This window comes from Vicugna pacos, chromosome 16 (genome assembly GCF_048564905.1).
Source record: "Vicugna pacos chromosome 16, VicPac4, whole genome shotgun sequence".
Lineage (NCBI taxonomy): Eukaryota > Metazoa > Chordata > Mammalia > Artiodactyla > Camelidae > Vicugna > Vicugna pacos.
This window is the reverse complement of record NC_133002.1, coordinates 1228642-1251221: the sequence shown is the minus strand read 5'-3', so window position 1 is coordinate 1251221 and position 22580 is coordinate 1228642. Positions and strand designations below refer to the sequence as shown.

General features: G+C 45.9%; 1 protein-coding gene across 1 annotated transcript; it reads left to right on the top strand.

The window, feature by feature from the left end:
* The first annotated feature begins 835 nt into the window (after positions 1 to 835).
* Positions 836 to 21699, top strand: C16H17orf67 (chromosome 16 C17orf67 homolog). Its single transcript, XM_072940157.1, has 4 exons — positions 836 to 1010; positions 2530 to 2630; positions 19254 to 19390; positions 21296 to 21699. The coding sequence occupies exons 1-3, from the start codon at positions 995 to 997 to the stop codon at positions 19368 to 19370; spliced, it is 234 nt and encodes a 77-aa protein (XP_072796258.1). The 5' UTR covers positions 836 to 994; the 3' UTR covers positions 19371 to 19390; positions 21296 to 21699.
* The last annotated feature ends 881 nt before the right edge of the window (positions 21700 to 22580 follow it).

Genomic DNA, 22580 nt, shown 5'->3' with positions numbered 1-22580 from the left:
TACTGAATTAAAAAATACTTTTATAGTAAATTTCCACTGGATACATTAGAAATTTCTAGCTAGGTATAAATTTTCTTCCTGGTCCACAGAAGATGTTTATTTGAAACAACAAAACAATACAGTTAGTGTTTGTTCGAGGCACAAAGAATAAGAGGAATAAAAAAACTTGACAATACACATAAAAACCAAGACATTTAATGTGACAAATATATATTCCTAGACTAATGCTCCTAAAATTTCTGTTATTGAAAATTATCTAAAAGCAAAAGAATGTTACTAGCAGCAAAACACCACGCACCTAATTTTGAGCAAATCAACATACGAGGCGACTTTGCTAACAATGCATGATATTTTTCCTTGTTTACAGCCTGCTGAGACTATCTTTGTGCCAACAGAGTGGGCCGAACACTGAGGCTTAATATCAGTTACACACCATTAGCATAAACTTGGACAATTACCGATAGGGGACTGTTTTCTTTTGAGCTGGCAAAGTAACTACGGAAATATCAGATCATTTCTCTGAACTGAGAATTTTATCCCAATAAAGGCCACATACCTTCCACACAAATTTTAATAATATGTTTACTAATTTATTTATGTAATGTTTTTTAGTTTACTTTTTGAGTTGAATTTTTAAAGACTTCAGGTTTTATTATCTTTGTAAAAATCAACTTAAATGTGGAGTAAGGCTGCTTACAGCCTTCCTGACAGCATACTACACAAAGCCTTTTTGGGAAGGTGCTAGGCTTTAAAGACAGCAGAATTTGGCTTGACTTCAGCACCTATAACGTGTGACCTTGGACATCATTTCACCTCTCTGAACTTCACTTCCTTTTCTTTTTCCTTGAAGAGGGGAGGTAATTAGGTTTATTTTATTTTATTTTTTTAATGGAGGTACTGGGGATTGAACCCAGGACCTCATGCATGCTAAGCACGTGCTCTACCACTGAGCTATCTCCTCCTCCACCATGAACCTCACTTTCTTCTTTGTGAAATGAAGATGGCTAATGGTGAGTAGTGAGTGCTAGCTGCCTTGCCATTGGTCCCTTTCTCCTCATCCTTAATCACACCCCACATGAGAGGCACTGATATTTCCTTTGCACAGGAGAAGAAGCTGAAGCTCAGAAAGAGTAAGTGATTGACCGAAGGTTACATTGCTAGAAAGACATGAGCCAGGGCATGAGCCCTGGTCTATCTGGCTCCAAGGTCAGCTGAAGACAATTTTTCCCCCTCATTAGACCCCTTGCTAATTTCCCTGCCTCCCTCTGAAATTATCAGGAAGGTTAAGTTAGATTGGTGAATGGGCTTTGGGAAAATGTCATAAGATATGCAAATGTGCTGAAACAGTAGGAGCTTAAACTGGAGCTACACATAAACACACACTACTCCATGATGTATAGATACGTGTGTTTAAATGCGATGATGGTCACGTGTTGCTTTCTCAAATTCAAGCTCTGAAAGTCGTACAGATTGTTTCCTTCCTCAGGATGAAAACTGACAGGAATTCAGAGGAAAATATTTCCACGATCATACTGAAAACTCAGCATCAGAAGCATTTAGCATCATGCCCTAAGTGCTGTTAGTCAAAGCATAAACAGTCTCTGGGCCAGATGTGGCTTCCTTCAAATAGGCAGGCTCACTGGAAGGCGATTCATTCTGCAACAGGCAGAGAGAGGGACCCAGGCAGGATGAAGAGATTATCTGTGTCTGTGCTGTCTCTCATTTTACTGACTTCCTTCTCAGGTGAGCATTAACCCCTGAAATCTACGCAGGCATGATAAACTGGAATAAGTCTATTTTATATATTTAAAGTATTTTTTTCAAAATTTCAAATACTGTGTAATGTATAATAATTCAATGCCTCTGTTTTTTCCTCCCTAAGAGCAGGCTCCCAGAATTGCTATCATTAGGGATAATTTATTTTTTGTAATCTTTAAACATATTTGAACACTGATTCTCAAAAATGCTGCTAAATCTTCAATGATACCATCTTTTAGAGTTTATAGGAGATCATCAAAATTTGATATATTTAAAATTTTTTTTATTGATATGCTTTTATTATACTATTCTCCTTGAAGGATCATTTATGATGATCAAGTTTAACATAAACTTATTGTCAAGGGATATCTTCTAATAACAACTTTAACTTGATTCAGTGTACTGGGAATTTAAAAGAATCCCGCCAAAGCTACCCTAAGGGACAAGAAACACAGTGACCAGAGGACTGAAGAAAACATGTTTTATGAAACATATTCATTAGATTAACACCCACGTTTAAAGGAATGGGCCATTGAAGTAGGTGAATGTTTCAGTTTTGCAGCTTATACTCTGAGGTAACCGTGTTAGGAACAATTTAAAATTCCTCTCTGAGCCCTCTGGAATGCCTCATCCCTTGGGACAGGTTCCTGTGAAAGAACTTTTGTGTGCTGACTGAAATTGGACTTGCAGATCCTTTGCCTTGGACTGTGAGATGGAGCAGGGACTTGTGTGGCCGGGAGTCCCTAAACGTCCCTTCCTGACTTTTCCCAGAGGCCTCTCCGATTCTGACGGAAAAGCAGGCCAAACAACTCCTGAGATCCCGGCGCCAGGACAGGCCGAGCAAACCCGGGTTCCCGGATGAGCCCATGCGGGTGAGTTCTGGGCTCTGGCTGTTTGAAGGGAGGGAGATCACTTGAATGCTTGTTCATTATGAAACGAAGTGAGGTGCTGGGCCCAGCCCAGCGCGGGTTCTGCAGAGTCTCAGGTGTAGGCTGATGTCCCCCTCTTACCCACCTCTTTTCTCCTCTGGAGGTGCCAGCTCCACTCCCCTGCTGTTCACACAGTATTGAAAGTGGAGGGGGAGGGCATAGCTCAGTGGAAGAGTGCATGCTTAACATGCACGAGGTCCTGGGTTCAACCCCCAGTACCTCTGTTAAAAAAAAATAATAAATGGTGATCCATTCATAATGTATATACATGTCAAATCACTATGTTGTACACCTGAAACTAATACAATATTGTATGTTAACTTTATTTCAAAAAAATTCAAAGAAAAAGAAAAAGAATAATAATAAAAATGAAAAAATAAAGACAGATGGCTGGCATTCCCAGGATATTGAGTAGTCTGCTGGGTGTCCCCTGAACGGGATACCAGGGGTACCCAGCGGCTGGTGCCAACCCCTTCTCTCTCTTCCCTTGGGCACTGGCGAGCTGGCTAGACCAGCATCCCTGGCCAGGGATGCTGTCTGGGCTGCCAGTGGGGTTCTGCACTCACCTCGTGTCTGAATTTGGTCTTTGGCCTCCGCTCTGCTGTGTGGGTTTGTGGTGTCCACCTAGTCTTTCTGAACCAGGGCCCCCTCCTCTGCCTTTGTTTTGTGACTTGCGATGGATGCTACTAGGCCCTGCCACCCTGGCCTCAGGCCAGTTCAGGCCTGGCTCGCCTCCTCTGCCCACGATAGTAGCGCTGACATTCCTGGTATTTCTGCCCAGCTGGGTGAAGGTAAGTAGCAGGACCAAGGCAAGGTCAGCGTGTCTGTGACGCCGTGTCTGGGGTCCAGGCTGGTCTCCCACCCTGTGTCCACTTTAGTCCAGCTCCACGCTGACCCTCTGTTCACAGCATCTTTGTGGCAAGGCTCAGAGGATCTGCAGCAGCACTGACCTTTTCTCCTTGCAGAATCATGTGGACAATTTGGTTAGTTTATTTAAACATCTCTCATTACAGCACTGTGTCACACGGTACTGAAAAGTATTGGCTCTGGCTCAGACTGTTGGGGTTTGAATCTCCCCACTTTCAAACTGTGTAACTTTGGGGAAGTTTCCTCCCATTTCTGTACCTCATCCATAAAAAGGGGGCTACAATAAATATTATTACCTATGTACTAAATAGTATTATTATAAATAATAACATAAAATAACTATGATTACAAAATACAGCAATTCATAGTCAGGCACTTAAAATAGTATCTGGCAAGAAGTAACTACTCCTTTGAGTGTTAAGTACCAGGGACGGGGCAGGGGGCTGAGGCTGCAGGCAGTTGCCTGGGTCTCTGCTTAGAGTTGCTGGCAGACGTAGAGGAGTCAGCAAGTGACTGTTTCAGAGACTGGCTTAGAAACGAAGCAAGGGATTCAGGTTGCACAGAGTGGAGGTGGCTTTGCCCTCTTTGGTAAAAGAAATCAGAGGTGGTTCGAATCTCTAAGTGCAGGTTGGAAGGGGACTGGGGGAGCAAGAGGGTTCAGGTACATTGGACTTTGTCCTGTGTTCGGTGGAGGACAATCAGAAGGTGTTTCAGATCAGGGGTCAAGGGTGCAGATTCAGGCTGTTGACAGAGGGTTTGAGAAGCATCTAGAAGAGGCCCAGGATTGAAGTCTGAGGATGCCAGTGCTCAGAGGTGGGCAGAGGTGGAGCATCCCGAGGGCTGAGAAGGAATGGGGAAGATTTGGGGAGAACCAAGCCCATGGTGTCACCAGCATGGGGCACAAGGAAGGTGCCAGGGGCGGGTGAGGCTGATGGGGAGCAGGGTGCCTGGGTCTAGGGTCCCTGGGGGGCTCCAACTGGCTCTTTGTGTTTTTGGCATGATGTCTAGGGGGGCCATTCCTTGGGGGCCCCAGAGCTGGCAGAGGCTGGCTCAAGGAGCTGGGAAGCAGCAGGCCCCCTCCAGTTGTGCAGGAGACAGGCTCTAATCAACAGCAGAGTCGCAGGTGTTTCCTCTGCCAGCATCTCGCCCGGGCTCCTCTGAGCTCTGGCTGTGGTGTCTTAGGCTTCAGGCAGCAGGTAGGGATGGATGTTACAGCTCAGTTTCTTGCCTCCAGCTTCCTTCCTCCTCCCGGGCAGGCTACACTCAGTGCTAGACTTTGTTCCTAACTGCCTCTTGGTGTGGCCTGCCCCTGCCCGGAACTTCTGAGGTCTTCTCTGGCCAATCCCCTCTTCCTGGCTCCTGGTCATCACCTGCCTTTATCTGTGACAACCCTCTGCTTGCCTCCGACTTTGCAGTTTTACCGAGTATCTGGCTTATGGGGTTTTGTTGGTTTGGCTCATCTTTTATAGACTTGACTGCCACCGACCCATCTTAACTGCCTTGAATCTATCTGACCTCGCCTCTGTGATTCTCTCTTGCCTCAGAACCTACTGCTGACCCCACCAGCCATTTCCTGCCCAGTCCTATGTGTCCCTCCCCAAGGCACTGATCTGTGTCCAGAATCATCAGCCACTCCGCCAAGTTTGGAAAAGTGCCCGTGTGACCTACAGTTAAAATGTGGGGAAAAAAAAAAAAAGCAATACACGATTTGCTGGCTAGTCTACACTGGTGGTTCTCTTTCAGGGGTGATTTTGCTCCCCCATCCCCAGGGACATTTGGTAATGTCTGCAGACAGTTTTGGCTGTCACAACTTGGGAGGGAGAGGTGGCCGTGTTTGCTGTTAGCATCTAGTGGGTTAAGACCAGTGATGCTGCGAAACATCCCATCTTACAATGCACAGGGCAGCTCCCACAACAGAAAAAACGATCTGGCCCCAAACACAATAATGCTAAGGGTGAAGAACCCTGTCTACAAGGCTGAACAACCTCTTTCTCTTATACTGTGTGTCTCTTGCACTGTCATTCACAATTAAATCCACACACCCACAGTACTGGCTGAATCAACAAGTGTTTTCTGCAATCACATTTTTCTCGGAGTGTGTTTCTTGACCTTGGCCGCATGCTGCAACCAATTGGGGAGGTTAAAAATCTGATGCCTGTGGTCCCATTCACAGAGGGGTGGCTGGGGGTGTGGCTTAGGCATTGGGTTGGGGGGGGTTAGAGCCCCCAGGTGGTATCAATGTGCAGGCCAAGCTGAGAACCACCGGGCCAGGCCTGCTGTGGGGAGACCCACCATGGGTAACAGCAGCTCCTGCAGTCCAGCTGGGAACACATTTAGAAAGCAGTTAAGTGTTGAACCGAGTGATCTGGAGAATAAATGGGATAGTTGTTTAGACACAGATCAGAGAGAGAGAGACTGAAAGGGTCAGACGGTGGCCTTGCTGACCAGGATGGGCACTTAATTACACTTTACATTGACGGTACCCTCCAGAGCGCCAGGCACTGAGGTCGTAGACTAGACGTTCATCTTTTGTTTGAGATGCTCATGTCCACTGCGTGGAGATGGAGCCAGAGCATTCTGTCCTAATTCCAGTTCACTAATGAGGTCATCTGGCCCACGGGATCTGAAAGGAGAGAGCCTCGGGCTCTGCTGGAAGGGGGAGGGTGGCTGGGAAGGCTTCCTGGAGGAGGCACCACCCAGCTGAGGCTTGAAGGATGAGGAATTTGCAGGCAGTGCAGGAGTGGGTGAGGTGGGAAGAGAGGGATCCCCCAGGGTGGTTCTGGGCTGTATTCTGCGCAAACTGGTTGTGGACTTTGGGCTTTGGACTGAAGATGACAAGTCTTTTCCTTTTTCTGGAGCCCAGTTTTCTCTGTGAACTGCAGAATTTGGCCCAGAATCTGGCTAGAAGGTTCACCTCAGGTCTCATATTCTAGGGTATGGCTAGAGTTTGAGGACGACCAGTTTCCTGGTGCCAGTCAGCAACTGGGAAAGCCCCAGCAGACGGACATGCACTTGGCAAAGGACCAGAGGGGTTTATCTGAAGCTCCTGGAGTGGCTTATGCAGGGGCGTCTCTAAAACCTTCCCGCCTCATGCTGGCCCTGCGGCCCCTGCATCTGGTCCCCCTGTGCACCTTGTTGTTGACTTTTCCTTTTCATGGGTTTACTGAGAGCAAGATGAATAACACCAGTCACCTGTCATGTAAAAAGAAGCAATTTATCCCTTTTAACTGAGCGATTGACATCGCAACCATCTCAGCCTGCGTCACTGTTGAATGTGAGCCTTGGACACAGTGACCCCATGTTTGTCAGCAAGTAGTGAGTAGGCCACAAGGTGGGACCTCTGGCCGTGGGAGCCACACCTCCCTGATCTTTACCTTTTGCCAAGACCACCTTCTATTCTTTCTTTGTGCAAACCATCAGCTTAGATGGTCCTTTGCTGGGGATGGGCACCATCTTGTGCACTGGGGACTGAGATACCGTGTGTGTGTGCGTGTGGATGGTGAGTATGTGTATGTTAGGGTTTGTGTATGACTGTGCGTGTGTGAGGATGTGCATGTATGTTTGTGAGGGTGTGTGTGGGAGGGGGTATATGTGTGTGTGTGACTGTATGAGTGTGAGGGGGTGTGTGTGTGAACGTTTGTGTAAAGGTGTGTGTATGATTCTGTGTGTGTATGTGTACGTGTTAAGGCATATGCGTGTGTGTTTCGGAAAAGGCCTCTCAGAATAATTTTTTCAGAAAGTCTGGATTCCAGTTTCCTCTCTGTTGTCCTTGACTCTCCAGTATCTCAGACATATGGGCCAGGTGATGGCCACACAAGGTCCTCCTGGGGCCAGATTGGAAAGCCCTGGCTGTCACAGCGGGGTGAGCTTTCATTCTGTACTTAGTGGGAGCTGCTACTGAGGGATTTGGATTGCAAAAGGGGTTTACACCCTTATAAAAGAGGCCCCAGAAAGCTCCCCAGCCTCACGTACCATGTGAAGACCCAGTGAGAAGTCTGTGACCTGAGAGAGGGCTTTCCCTGACCACGCTGACATCTTGTCAGTTTCCAGAGCTGCGAGAATTCAATTTCTGTTGCTTATAAGCTGCTCAGTCTGTATTTTGTTACAGCAGCCAGAATGCACTGAGACATATTACAGCTTATTCACTCAGCCCTTCCTGGAACAGTGGACCTTTTAGTTATTCCCAGTGATGAAGAGCCTGGTACACATGTCTGTTTTGCTGAGTTCAATGGTAAGAAATGAAATTTCTGAGTCAGAAGGTTTACATACTTCCACTTGAAATAGGTATGGCCAAATCGCCAGACCGACTTACCAACTCCCACCAGGAGTGTGCATAAAAATACCTGGTTCCCTGGACTCTTGCCAACACCTGATATTATCAGACTTTGCACACGCAACTTTCAAAATGGAAAGAAATAAAGTGTTAAAAGAAAACTCCCCCATCTACTCTTCTATCTGTATATGTATATGGAGATATGCTGCCAAACAATAATGACAATGTTTTCTCAGTGATAAGATTTGGGGCAAATTTATACTTTTACTCTCATACTTTTTGCTATTACTTAGTGTATTAGCTTCTCAAGGCTGCTGTAACCAAGTACCACAAACCGGATTGCTTGAAACAGTAGAAACTTATCCTGTCACAGTTTGGGAGGCTTGAAGTTTGAAGTCAAGGAGTTGGCAAGGTCAGTTCCTTCTGCATGCTCGGAGGGAGAATCTGTCTCACGTCTCTTTCCCCGCTTCTGGTGGTTGCTGGCCATCTTCGGCATTTCTTGGCTTGTAGCTGGGAGGACTGTTACTCCAATCTCTGCATCTGTCTTTAAATGGTCTTCTTCACAGTGTGTCCCTGTATCCAAAGTTCCTTCTTCTAAAGAAACCAGTTACTGGATTTAGTGCCAACCCTAATCCAGTATGACCTTGTTTCCAAATAAGGTTATGTTCACCAGTTCCGGGTGGACATAAACTTTTGGGGGACACTGTTCAATACAGTATGCTCAGCTTTTCATTTTTAATAAACATATGGCTAATTTTCACCAAGAACAACACGGGAGAGGGGTTAAGAGAGGGACAGCAGAGTGCTGAGTCGTGAATCCTAGCTCACTACTCACTGACTCTCACATCCTGGTCAAGTTGCTTAAACTCTCTAAGTCTCAATTTCCTCATCTATAAAATGGGACATGATCATCAAACGTACCTCAGGCTTATTGTGAGAGAAGGCATGCAGAGGGCTTAGCCCAGCGCTTGACAGTTAGTGAGGACACTGGCTCTCATTCTTCTTGTTTTTTTTTGTTTGTTTGTTTTGTTTTACAAAGCAGCAGCTGAATAAATATTTCTGAAAATGGAACAAAACAAAAACCTCTGTGATTCCTCACTGCTTATAGGATGAAGGCCTGGGAGACAGACCAGCCCCAAGCCACCACTGTGTCCCATTTCCTGCCACTCCTCCAAGGCCATTTATGCTCCAACCGTCTGGAACTTCTCATTATTTTTCAAATAGGCCATTCTCTCCCTGGTCTCAGTATCTTTTCACAAGGGATGCCCTTTGCCTGCAGTGCCATTCTCCATTATTTCTGCCTGGTACTCTCCTGGTGACCCTCAGTGTCACCTTCTCTGTCTCCCCAGAGTTGGTCCTGCCCTCCTAGTACTTACTCACAAAACAATACTATACATTTATAGAGGTACATCTATGTGCATGTAAATTTTTAGAAAAAATTCTAGAAATATGATCAGTTGACTGTTAACTGCGTCATCTCATTAAGGAGGTGAAGACTGCAGGTGGTGATCTACGGAAATTTATATTTGATGTTTGAATTTTAAATAGTAACAATATGTTCATGCATTACTTGTATAATTACCAGTAAAAATGCAAACCATTCATATTTATTATAGAAAAACTGGAAACCAAGAAAGAGTCAAAAGAAGAAAAGAAAATTAGGTGTAGTCTTACTTCCTCTCCTCAGAGACAGCACTGCCATTTTTTGATGTATTTCTTTTTAGTCTTTTTGTGTATATATATTTTTTTTAACATTTTTTATTGATTTATAATCATTTTACAATGTTGTGTCAAATTCCAGTGTTCAGCACAATTTTTCAGTCATTCATGGACATATACATACTCATTGTCACATTTTTTTCTCTGTGATTTATCATAACATTTTGTGTATATTTCCCTGTGCTATACAGTGTAATCTTGTTTATCTATTCTACAATTTTGAAATCCCAGTCTATTTTGTGTATATTTTTAAAAAAGTATAATCACATTCTATCTATAATTCTATATCCTGGTTTTTCTATTAATATTATAACATACAAATTTCCCTGTATTATTATAAGCTCTTAATAACCATAACAATAGTGAGGTACCCTCTTTTGTTAGATTAGTTCCACTATTTTTCTATTATAAACAATGCTCTAAATATGTTTGTTCTTAAAGTGCTTTTAATATTTTATTTGCTAAGGCTATATTCCAATAAAATGAATTACTCAATCTAAGGATATGAACATTTTTAAAGCTTTTATTATATATCATCCCATTGCTCTTTGAAAGTGTTTTTTTTTTTTTAAAAACAATGTATGTTCTTGTCCTCCAGGAGAATGTTCCAGTAGAGGTTTTAAGGTAAAGATATGATGGGAGCATGATTATGGTACTTTAAATTGGATACCAGTCGGCCATTTCTGGGGCTGGAGGAGTGGATGCGGTGAGGGAGGATCAGGGATCAAAAATGCCTTGTGGGTGTCTGCGTGGACACCTTGCTGCCGTTCATGGGCATTAGAGACCTAGAGGGGAAGCAGGTTGTCTGGAACAATGGTGTGTTTGAAGTTCTTCCCTGACAGCACCCACCTTTATACTGGTTTCTTTTGCTCTTGTCTCCCTGGCTTATTCTTACTCATTGGTAGAGATTCACCCAAAATGATGCCTTTTTGGAGAGGACTTCTTGTTGCTGGGTGTTTTTTTGGGGCGGGAGGAGGTAATGAGGTTTACTCATTTATTTTTAGAGGAGGTACTGGAAATTGAACCCAGGACCTCATGGATGCTAAGCATGTGCTCTACCCCTTGAGCTCTCCCCTCCCCCTGAGAGGACTTCTTGATGCCCCTCCCCTCCCACCATGAATTAGAGAATCTCTCTGGTCTAGCACTCACAGCACAGAACTGCTATTTTTGACTTAAAAAAAAAATCTGTCTCTCCTACTAGACTGCTCTAAACTGCTTGAGCAGATGGATCATTTGTTTCACTTCTGGGTCCCAGCACCAAGCACAGTATTTGACATTTACTAAATGCTCATGTACTTATTTCCATTCCTTTTTTTTTTTTTTTGCTTCTCTCCAGGGGAGAAATTTTGTAGGATGTAACTCTACCGTAGAACCTGGAGGTTATTTCAAAGAAATCTTCTCTTTTGCCTCACTTAAATTCATTAAATTTCTCTTAGTCATCACAAATATTAGGGAAGAAATGATTGCCAACTACGGGGGTGAACCATGGAAATTCTCTAAAAAGATGACATCCGAGCTAAAATTATGTCTTTTGTGATTGTATTCGTAAGCGCTTGTGTGCCCTGGGAATACACTTTCCATTTTGGCCTGTATTCCTTTCAGGAATGTTCTAGTTGGGCAAGTATAAATCATATTAGCTTTATTGGAAGTCGTCTTTGTAAAATACGCTTTCATATTTAGCCCCTTGACAAATGTGTGTAGTAACTCCATTACCCTTTTGTTCCCAGTTCAGAGCGACTGAGATGTAAATTGTGTACATCACTGATGGGCTAAGCCTTCTAGTGGCCCCGTGGAGTTAAGTTCTGCCCATATGATTACACTGCTTTTACTAATGAGCAAAATAATTCATCCAAATATTGATGGACCTTTAATTCTGTGCAAATGTCACTGGAAAGATTTTGCCTTCTTGGAAAAAGATCCCACCTTGATAAAGTAACTGTCCACTTTATGATTCTTAGCTTGGATCAGGTTCTGGTGGCTGTTTAATCTCATTATCACACCTCTCCAGTACCATCATAAGAACCTCTTCCAATTTCTGCTCTCACTACTGAGAAATTATTTACTTAAATTATTGCAGTTGGCATTGGACACGAAACGCAGATACTGGTTTTTGTTTTGCTTTAATTTTTTTTCCCCTCGAAGAAAGGAAACTGAAAAAAAAAATCAAAACTTATTTTCCATCTACCCCTTCTTTCTTGATCCAGGAACATTTGAGATTATCATTAATGCTGGGTCATTTCTAACTCGGCCAACGCAATTGTTGAATTTGTGGTTTTCAGCAGATTTGCAGTTTGGCTTTTCATCTTTGACTAATGATTGCTTTTAGACCTTTGTGGCGTATTCATTTCCCTAGCATTTTAAATAAATAGTGAAATGTCATGGAAACCAGGGCTTGTTTCTTTCTCTCTCTCGGTGTGTGTCTGTTTGGGTTGTTTTTCTTCAATAGTGATTTCAGCCACCATTTAGAAGTTTGAAATGTATATTACTCTTTGATGCTTTTTAAGGTGCACTTGGCCTGGGCCATTAGATTGACATAAATGCCCAGGAACCTTCCGAGGAAGACTTAGCAAGATTATGAGAAAGAGCAGTCATTTCATTTATTCACTTACTTGTTTGTACATTTCTCTGGGGAGTTTTGTTGAGGCCCTACTATGTGCCAAGCACTAAGCCATCTACTCGGTATACCTTGGTCACGCTCATCAAAAAGCCAGTTGGGTGTTTGGCTGAGAGCGACAGGGATTAAATGGCTCAGGATGGAAAAACGCATGTAATTATAAAAGGTGTATAAAATGCTTACATCAGGGGTGACAGTCTTTCCTATCACCACCTCTCTCATCAGAAGAGTCGAAGTATTGGGAAGCTGTCCGGTTCATGATCGCAAATATAAGTTTTCCAAAGTTCTTCCCCTTGAAAGCTCGAATTTTATCGTTTAGTAACAAGTACTGTCAGTTGTTTTGTGGAAGTGACTGGCTCACTTCAGTCATTTCTGAGATGTCTGCCAAACAGGGATAAAACAGCCTTTCAGTCAAGTTCAACCCTTGACACCAACCATCCCCCAAATCCTCTTCCCTGAGGAAATCATCATATTGTGCCATCCTGCAGCGGGAGTGCTGCCTGCCTGCTCCCGCTGGTCACTTTCTGTGGCGTCACCAGGGCGAGCCTCAGCGAAACTGGCATTTTAAGAACATCTTATTTTTATTTATTTATTTGAACGGCGAGTGTGGGATGACGTATATGATGACCGCTGGGATCGTTCGATGTCGCTACCTTGGCTCCTACGAAGGCATCCGTTTTACCCAACAGCACGCACAGTGAAAAGGCAGATGTCTCAGTATTATTCGAAAAACAATTCTGACATCATGTACCCCCGAGGGGAGCACAGACCATGCTTTGAAGACCAGGGCTTCAGTCTTTCATTCAACAAGCATTTACTGAAAGTTTCCTGTGGACCAGTTCCTGGGAGAGACGCTCCGCCCACAACCTCAAGGCTTGCTCAGCTCTTCGTATCTATTAGTAACCAAAATTAACTGAGGAGAGCTTAATAAAGAGACTTTTTACAAAGGTGTGGGAGGAAGATGGTGAACTGACAGGAGATGATAGTGGATGCAGGGCTAAGAGCCCCGAGGCATGGAGGCAGAAGGGAAAATTGTGGTTCCCAGAACCGGAAGGGCAGCCGTCTAGAAGCTGGGTCTTCAGGGGACGGATGCAGCCAACCTGCCGTGACTCCTGGGGCAGGTACCCGGGGAGGACATACCCTGGCTCCTCCCCTCCTACCAGTAATCCCCTGCTGGCACCTCCGACGTCAAACTCAACTGGAACAAAAGTCTGGTTGCCGTCCATCTAGTTTAGCCTCTCACTGCACAGGGCCTGGTGGAGGAGGGGACAGAATGGATTTAGAGGCGGAAAATGGAGACTATGTATTGGGCACAGGGCTTTATTTATATCATTTCATTTAACCCTGGCAAGACAGTGAAGTAAGTGCCACTGCCATCCCCATACTGCAGATGGACAAACTGAGGCTGGAAAGGTAAAGCCATAGTATTGGTAGGGTCTCGATTTGAACCACACCCTGATCCAGACCCAGACCGAAGCTCTTAGCCTCTTCACCACACTGCCTGGCAAACAGGCAGACAAGAAGATAGATCCTTCAGTGAGCTGCTTACACGGAACAGTTGAATAAGTAAAGCTATGTGCTGAGAAGTCTTTGTTCCTTATTTACAAGACTCCACACTGCCTTCCTGTTCCTCCCAATTACCATTCTTCTGGCTAAAGACTCTTCCGATGGGGTAAGGCAGGGCAGGATTCAGCCCCAAACTCAAAGCATGTCCAGCAAGCTGCCAGAGAATTCTGGGTCCCACCAGGAGCCCAGTCCCTTCCTGGATGCTCCAGAGACTCCCTGCCCGGGACGCAGGGTACATTTTGATGAGTTAAATAAAAAGACAATAATCAAAACAGTTTCGAACAGCATGGGTCCTGGGGAAAGGAAAACACACTTCAGGAAAATTCGACACCTCATAATTCATTCCTTTGCCCAGTCATTAAAAATTTTTTAAAAAGTTACATTTAATATAGGATGCAGACTTCCTAGAGGAGTTTCTTGAAACTTAAAAACTGAAAGTTCTAAAATGGACTGCCTGTTAGAGCTTTATCAATGCTCTAGGAAGGTTTTCATGATTTAGGATTTTTATATCTATACGAGCCAAAATAATCTTACACAGATATTGCCAAATATGACTAGTCTCTCCCAAGGTGAAATGTCACTTCTCTGATTAATAGTCTGCGGCTTTGGGTTACACCTACATGTGTTTATATGGACTGTTCCATGCATACTTTGCAATGATTCCCATAATTTCAGCCCCCAGACTTATTTCAGGGTCATGTCGACAACATACATCCTCCAATTAAAAATCATTTCTATTTCAGATGGTACAGCTCAGTGGTAGAGTGTGTGCTTAGCATGCACGAGGTCCTGGGTTCAATCCCCGGTACCTCCACTGAAAAAGTAAATAAATCTACTTAACCCCCCCCAACCCTCTCCCTCCAAAAAAGATACTAAAAATCAATTCTATCTCTTTTAGGGGGAAACATGAAGTTCACGTGCCAGTGAGCCAACCCTCATAGCACCTCCACTAAAATATCTGATGTGGGACAATGAAGTCCCTCCTGTCAGGGAGAGGTCACTGCTAAACAGAGTGACCAGGGCTGTGCTGGGGGAAGTCCAGGAAGCTCTGGGGTCACAAGGAATCTGAGCAGGTTGCCTGGAGGAAGAAACATCTACGCTGAAAACTGCTAAAAAGTCAGGTAGGAGTGAGACAGGAAAAAGAGAAGGCACAGGGGTGTTCTGGGCAGAGAGAACAGCCTAAGATCAGAGAGCAGTGCCAGGGCAGCCCATCCAGGGAAAGATGGAGCTGGAAGCTCGAGTGGGTTGATGGTGAGAGAAGAGGCTCAGGAGATGGGTGAGGCCAGATCCTGGGGCGTCCACAAACCACCTTAAGGAACTGGAATTTCTCCTGAGCCCAGAGGAAGCCACTTAAGTATTTTAAGTGAGGAAGCAACATGGGTAGGTTAAAAACAACAACAACAACAAAAAAAACTTTTCAGCAGGATAAAGAGATAGATAAAACAAGCAAAAACCAACAACAATGGGTTTTTCACCCTCTTCTTTATAACTTTTTATTTTTACATAATTACCAAACAGTAATATGTATCACTCTTGTGATTAAAAAAACAATAAAGACATTTTTTATTTTTTATATTTTAAAAAGCTACTTTGGCAGAGGACCTGAACAGATACTTCACCAAAGAAGAGACACAGATGACAAACAAGCACATGAAATGATGCTCCATGTCATAGGCCATCAGGGAGATTGAAATCAAAACCACAATGAGATACCACTACACACCCACTGGAATGGTCAAAATCCGGGACACTGACAAGATCAAATGCTGGCAAGGATGCAGAGCAACACGAACTCATTCACTGCTGATGGGAATGCAAGATGGTACAGTCACTTTCAAGGACAGTTTGGCAGTTTTTACAAAACTCTGCATCCTCTTACCATAGGACCCAGATGTCACACTCCTTGGTATTTATACCCAAATGAACTGAAAACTTATATGCAACACTAAAACCTGCACACAGATGTTTACAGCAGCTTTAGTCATAACTGCCAAAGCTTGGGAAGCCACCAAGATGTCCTTCTAACAGGTAAATGGATAAATGAACTGCTACACCCAGACTATGGATGTATTACTTAGCACTAAAAAGAAACAGGCTACAAAGAAAACCATGAAAAGACATGGAGGAAATATAAAAGCATATTACTAAGTGAAAGAAGCCAATGTGCAAAGGCTACATACAGTATGATTCCAATGATACGGCCTTCTGGAAAAGGCAAACCTATGAAGGCCGTGAAAAAATCAGTCACGGCCAGGGGTTGGAGGGGAGGGAGGGATGAACAGCTGGAGCACTGAGGATCTGTGGGGGAGTGAAACTGGTTTGTGTGATATTATGATGCTGGATACATGTCATTACACATTTGTCTAAGCCCACAGAATGTACAACACCAAGAGCGACCCCAGTGTAAACTGTGGACTTTGGGTGATGACGATGTGTCAGTGTAAGGCCATCTCTTGTCACAAATGCACCACCCTGGGGTGTGGTAACGGGGGAGGCTGGCCGTCTGTGGGGACAGGGGTACGTGGGAAATCGCTGTACTTTCTGCCCCATTTACCTGTGAACCTAAAACTGCTCTGAAAAATAAAGTCTATTAAAAAGAGAAACAAACAAACAAATGAAACCCCAGCCCAGCTGTGAGGGTGGAATGAGCTAAAATGAGAGGCAGGGAGGCCCCTCCAGAGGCAGTGGCAGGGGTCCAGCGGGAGGGCCGGGGACTGAGACGGGGCAGAGGCAATGCAGATGAGGAGAAGGGATCCAGGAGCATCCATGGGATTTAGGGGTTGCTTGGATGGTGGGGGTGGAGGGCGAGGGAGTCCAGAAGCACACAGGAGCCATGTGGGACCAGGACCAGATGCGTGGAGACCACTGCTGGTACTCTGAGCAGTGCCCACTGGCCCCTTCTCTGTCTGCACCAAGGGATGGAGAGACAACGAAAGGAGAGAAGGGAGGGAATTTTATCACCAATTAAGACAAGAGAAGTAATGCTTCCCTTTTTCATTTAAGAAGTATCCTGTTGAGTTATCATTTTTCTGATACATCATTTATATGAGATACTGCAACGAGAAATGACACACGGGAAACTCACAGCCTGAACTGGCTTTGCGGAACAGAAGGAAACCTGGGAGTGACATTCCTGTTGATTGAGGCAGAGCAAGAACAAACTGAGAGAGAGGAGAGGGAGAGCCAATGACCACATGCAAAGGAGCAACTGTTCCTCCCTGAGCTGGATCAGTGTACTTAGTGGCCAATGAGTGCAGTGCACAGCCTGAGTGCCTGGCTCCTTTGCAACACACATCGGTGACATCTGTTATTTGTGCTCTTTCCTCCTTTCTTCAGACCCCATCGTCCTGCTCTGGCTGCTGGCTTTCCGCTCCTTGTCCCCCATCCATCCTCCACCCTGCTCTGCCAGCTGGGAGACTAACCCGCTATGAACCGCATCACCTCCTTCCCTGGCTGGCTGACTTCTTCGTGGGCTCGGCAGGAGCTGGAGGCCAAGACGAGAGAAAGCAGGGGGTATTTGTTTCCCCCATCTATGCCTGCTTTGCTGAGGCTCCCCACGTCCCTGGGGCTCTGCACGTCTAGGCATGGCCATGGCTGTTCTCTGTTGCTGGTCCCCAGGTGCTGGAATGTTCTTTGGTGCTTCTCTTAACTCTGTTCACCTGGCTGTGAATGGTCCCTGCACTAGTCCCATCAGGTGAGCCGTCTGAGGGAGAAACTGTGGTTCTAGAGAAGCTCTGAGATCAACAAAGCTGTCAGTGACCACCGTGGACCAGGGCAGGAGGGCAGGGACTCTTTCTGCTGTCGTGAAGAGTGATGGGAGGTGGCGGATCCCATGTACTCGCTTGCTGGTTACACTGACATTATCCACAGCTGCAGACCAAGCCCACGGGGTAGTCAGTCATCACCTTTTGCCTCCTTTCAGGAAGGCGGTGCTGGGCAAGGCCTGAGGGGAGCAGTGGTCTTTGGGGGCTCCATTTGGACAGGTGACTCTGTTAGGGTGGAGCAGAGATGATGGGGGGAGGTGGGGCATGGGGCGGGTGGAATGGGAGGCAGAGCGACAGACGGAGGAGCGAGCAGGTTGCCAACAGTGGACACCCGACCCACAGAAGTGGCAGAGTAGGAGGAAGTCATCTGAAAACTGTTCCAGACACAGGCTCAAAGTCCTTCCGCTCAGTCTTGGGATAAGTTGGAGGGAGACACTGTGGTCCGTGTCTGGCTTGGATCCCTGAGTGGATGGAGATGCTGGTCACAGAGATGGGTGGCATGGGACAACCAGCCGTTCTCTGCTGGAGACACATCAACATGGAGAGCCAGCTACACTTCTTAGAAACGGAATCATACAACATGTGGTTCTTTGTGACTCTTTCACTTAATGCTTTCAAGGTTCATCTGGGTTGTAGCATGTGTTGCTACTTCATCCCTTTTAATGGCTAAATAGTGTATGCCCCTTGTACGGGGACATGTTCCATTTTATTTGCCCATTCATTTGTTGATGGACATTTGGACTGCGTCTACCTTTTGGCTATGATGAATAATGCTGCTGTGAACATCTGTGTGTAGGTTTATGTGTGAACCTCTGCTTCCATTTTTCTTGTATATTCAGTTGCTTGGTCATAAGATCACTATGTTTAACAGCTTAAAGAACTGCCAGGCTGTTTTTACAAAAATACCCCTTTGCCCCTAGTACCATTTTTGGGGCTTTAAAGTTTGTTTTATTTGTTTATAGCATCTCCAGCTTTCTTACAGTTCTCTCTTGCCTTTTAAAAAGGATGATTTTTATCACAGTTGTGGGTCACCATAAATAATATAGTTATGCATGTTCTGAGCTTTATAAAAATGGTCTTTTTGGACTTGCTCTTTTCAGTCATCATGTTATTTCAAAGACTCGTCTATGTCGTTGTGTATAGCTGTAATTCATCTATGTTCATTGCTGTATAATATCCCACCGTGTGACCGTACCATAATTTATCCATCCTCCTGTCAATGGAGATTTGCTGTGTTTCCAGTGTTTTGCTACCAAATTCATTGCTGCTATGAACATTCTTCTACACCTGTCCTGATGTAAGGACTGCTCTCATTCTCAAAGTGACCAGGAATACCAGCACCAGCTGGGACCTTGTTACAAATGCAAATTCTGGAGCCCCGCCCCAGACGCTCTGAATCAGGAACTCCAAGGGTGGGGCCCCAGCAATCTGTAGGTTTTAACAAGCCTTCTGGGTGATTCTGATGCCTGATGAATTTTGAGAACCATTGCTCTAGGGTATAAAAAAGAAGTTTCTGGATTGCAGTCAGCCAACTGTTTTCCAAAGTTCTTGCTCCGGGTAACTCTCCCTCAGCAGTGTATATGAGTTCCCCTGGATACGCACCCTCTCAGCACTCAGGGTTGTCAGATTTCTTTATTTTGCTCCTGAGTGGGTCTGCCTGGCAGGCTTTCCCTACCGAGAGGCCGGGTGTGGTGGTTTCTCCTCCCTGTCTCCGCTGTCACCGTGGATAAAAGCCTCCCCTCACTGTGGGTTTGTTTTGACAGGAGTACATGCACCATCTGCTCGGCCTGGAGCACCGCGCGGAGGAGCAGTTCCTGGAGCACTGGCTGAACCCGCACTGTAAGCCCCACTGTGACAGGAATGTGGTCTATCCGGTGTAAGCAGCTCGGGACCACCTCCGGTATGTTCCCGCTCCCGGGCCTTCTGTTTTAGGGAGACCAAGGTGAACAGCACACGCATGGCTCAGAGCCTAAGAGAACATGGCATTGGGGGAACCAGTGGGTTAGCTGATTGTGGGCTGGGGACTGGTGAGAGCCAGGCAGGAGAGGTGGGTGGCAGCCAGGTTGGGAGGAGCACTGGGGATCCACCTGGGGGCTTGACTCCTGTTGAGTCACCGAGAGGTCCCAGATGGAGGAGAGACATGACCCTCTTTGCCACCCAGAAAGGGTCTCTCTAGAATAAAAATCTGAAGTGTGGCTTGTTGAGACTTGGGTCTCTCCAGGTGGGTCGGCATCCGTGGGCACCAGGATCAGCAACTTCTTTACTGCCTCCCCACGGCCTTCCTGGGACTGTCCTGCCCGCCCCGTCTTCCCTCTTCCCCTGAGTTTGCCCTGTCAGTCCCCTAAACTGGATGGCTCAGTGTTCCCTGCACACCCCACCTCTGCACCTTTGTTCTCGCGTGAGGCTGCTTGCTGCTTCCCTCACAGTCTGTGTCCATCTCCTAGCCCCCTTTCCAAATCCCGCTAGGTAACAGGCAACATCCCTTCAGAGGTTAAGCCTAGCGAATTTCATTTCTCCACCGTAATGTGTACGGATGATGCGGGGCAGGCTATACCTGGGTAGCTGGTCATCTGTGGTTAAGAGAAATCTTGTATCTTTGCTGTTGACTCTGTGCTGCTGTGAACTGACACAGGAATGCTCCCGTTAGAGGACTGCTCTTTGTGACGCCATCACAAAGGGTGCTATCCAGCAAAATCTCTCATTTGGGCCTCCTAACACCTCTGTGTCTTCGCCGGACAAGCATTTTAACTCTGGTTTTTAGGGGACCTAAATCAACATGATTGAGCTACAAACTCATGCTGGGCAGCGATTGGTATACGTGTCTTCTGACAACTCCAAATCCTGCATGCTCTGTGCGTACAGAACTGCTGGGTCCTGTGTGTGTATGTGTGTGTGGTTGGCGGGGGTCATGGTCCTTCTGAGTGGCTTTAACAAAGAGCGAGAGGGGCATCTGCTAGGAGTGGACATAAGTTCTGCTTTTGGCAGATAGGAGTTGGGCTGACATCCTGTTCTGGTCCCTCCAGCCTCTGAAGCTCTGCTGTAGGTCAGAGCTTGTCCGTCCCCGGCAGCAGCATTGGAAGCCCGCGCTTGGCTTCTCCCAGAACACAGAACTGTGTTGTAGCTGGGAGCTAAGGCTCTGGAATCAAGTGGACTTGGGTTCAGCTCTCTGTTCCTGCTCTGTTGGCTTGGACAAGTCACCTAACCTCTCTGAGCCTCCGTTTCTGCATCTGTAAATTGGGGTGATGATGGTATCTACCGAGCCTGGCGCGTGGTGAATGACTCCATGAACACAGGCACTTACCACCATGGTGCAGGCCGGGGGACAGGAGGGGTTTCTGGGCTGAGTGAGCCTCAGGGCAGTGCCCTCCAAGGGGCGACCAATGCCTCCACCTCTGGTGGTGGTGGTGGTGGTGGTGTTGCTTCTGCAAAACAGAGGATTCCACAGATGCCTCGCTCCAGGCAACGTCCACTTAGACAAGGAAATAATAGCTGGAGGGATGTGTCAACTTGGAATTTGGAGTCAGATATCATTCAGATTGTGAGTCCACTTCCAGAAAAAGTTCCTAATTTCTCTATCAGTTTCCTCACCTGTAAAATATATGGGCTCCTCCCCCGTGAGGCTGTTATGAGCGTTGAAAAAGTCAGTGCACAGAAAATAGTGCTGCCCTGGCATATACTGGGAAGTGCTCAGGAAATTACAGCTTGAGAGCTATTTCTTCCTCCCCCTCCTCCCCTCCCCACCTCCTCCTTCTCTTCTTAATCAACATCACCATCACATTAACATTATTTTCTTGTTCTTTTTCAGCAAGCATTTTGATAAACACCAGCCCGGATGTTGCTGAAACAGGATGAGGCCCCCTCTTTCGTTTACTTTTCATTGTGGAATGGATGTCTTCAGACCTTGTGAATTGTGGGCACAGCAAAGGTTGCCTTGGGGATTGATGGCAAATATTTATGCTGCTTCATTTTACTAACCTGCATAACTCATTAAAACCAATAACTGAAACCACAGCCCTCCCCTCCACCCCGTGGCCTTCCTACCAGTTGGAAAGGGTGGGCTGGTGGACCCAGGACCTCCAGAACAGGAGAGGGTAGCGAGGAAGCCTTGTGCAGCAGAGTGAAGCCCACCAATGGGGGCTGCAGGGGTTTTGATTATAGCTTTTTCCTCTCTCTTCTACTCTAATAAAAATCACTGTTGAGCCCGCTTTCCATGGTGTCTCCTTTCCTTTCCTACAAGAGAAGCAGAGATTTTTTCTCCCTTGTTTATCATTGCAAAAATCCAACATCAGAAAATGTACTATTCTTTGACTAGATGAATGGATAAAAATACAAACACCCGGCAATTTTTCACAAGGGCCATCTTTTTGGGCCAAGAGATGATTTGCCTAAGGCCAGCTCTGGTAATAGAGCCATAACTTAGTACCAGGTGCACACCCTGGTCTTCTAGCCAAGGGGACATTTCTTGTGGAAAGTGGGTTGCAGCTTCTGTATTCCAGTGCCCCTCACCTGCCCACAACCCCCAGAATCCAAGATTGGACTATCAGAGACCAACAAAAGCAAAAATTGGGAAGGCAAAGGGAAGTGGGCTGGATGGTCCTACAGCGAATGCGGCATCCTCAGAAAAGGGTAAGGAGTGATGCCCATTCACCCTGGGGCTACAGAGGAGGGCCTGTGCAGAGGGACCCTGGGAGGGCTTGTCTAGGAGAAAGTTACAGAGCTTCTCAACAATGATGATACTGACATTTATTGTATGTGGACTCTGGGCTGAACCCTACACTAAGACTTTGACATTCAGTACCTCATTCGATCATCACACTGAGGACAACAAATGTTGCTGCCACTTCAGTAAACAATGAATGTTGCCTGCCATCAAGCCATCAGCTACTGTCGCCACCCCTGATGGTGGCTTGATGGTACCTTGATGGTGTCTTGGTACCTTAATGGTGAGGGGAACTCAGGATGGAGAAAACCAGAATCCTGGCCCTGGATAGTTCAGATGCATAGCTAAGGAATAACTTCAATGAGCCCACCAGACTCTTGCATCTTCCCATACATAGAAAAGCACTATAAGCATTAACTTGAGATGTCCA

What these genes read in the sequence shown, in the direction of transcription:
- C16H17orf67 (XM_072940157.1), top strand. An exon ending in TCCCGGATGAGCCCATGCGG is followed by an intron (nt 2,631 to 19,253) that starts GTGAGTTCTGGG and finishes TTGTTTTGACAG; the next exon opens with GAGTACATGCACCATCTGCT.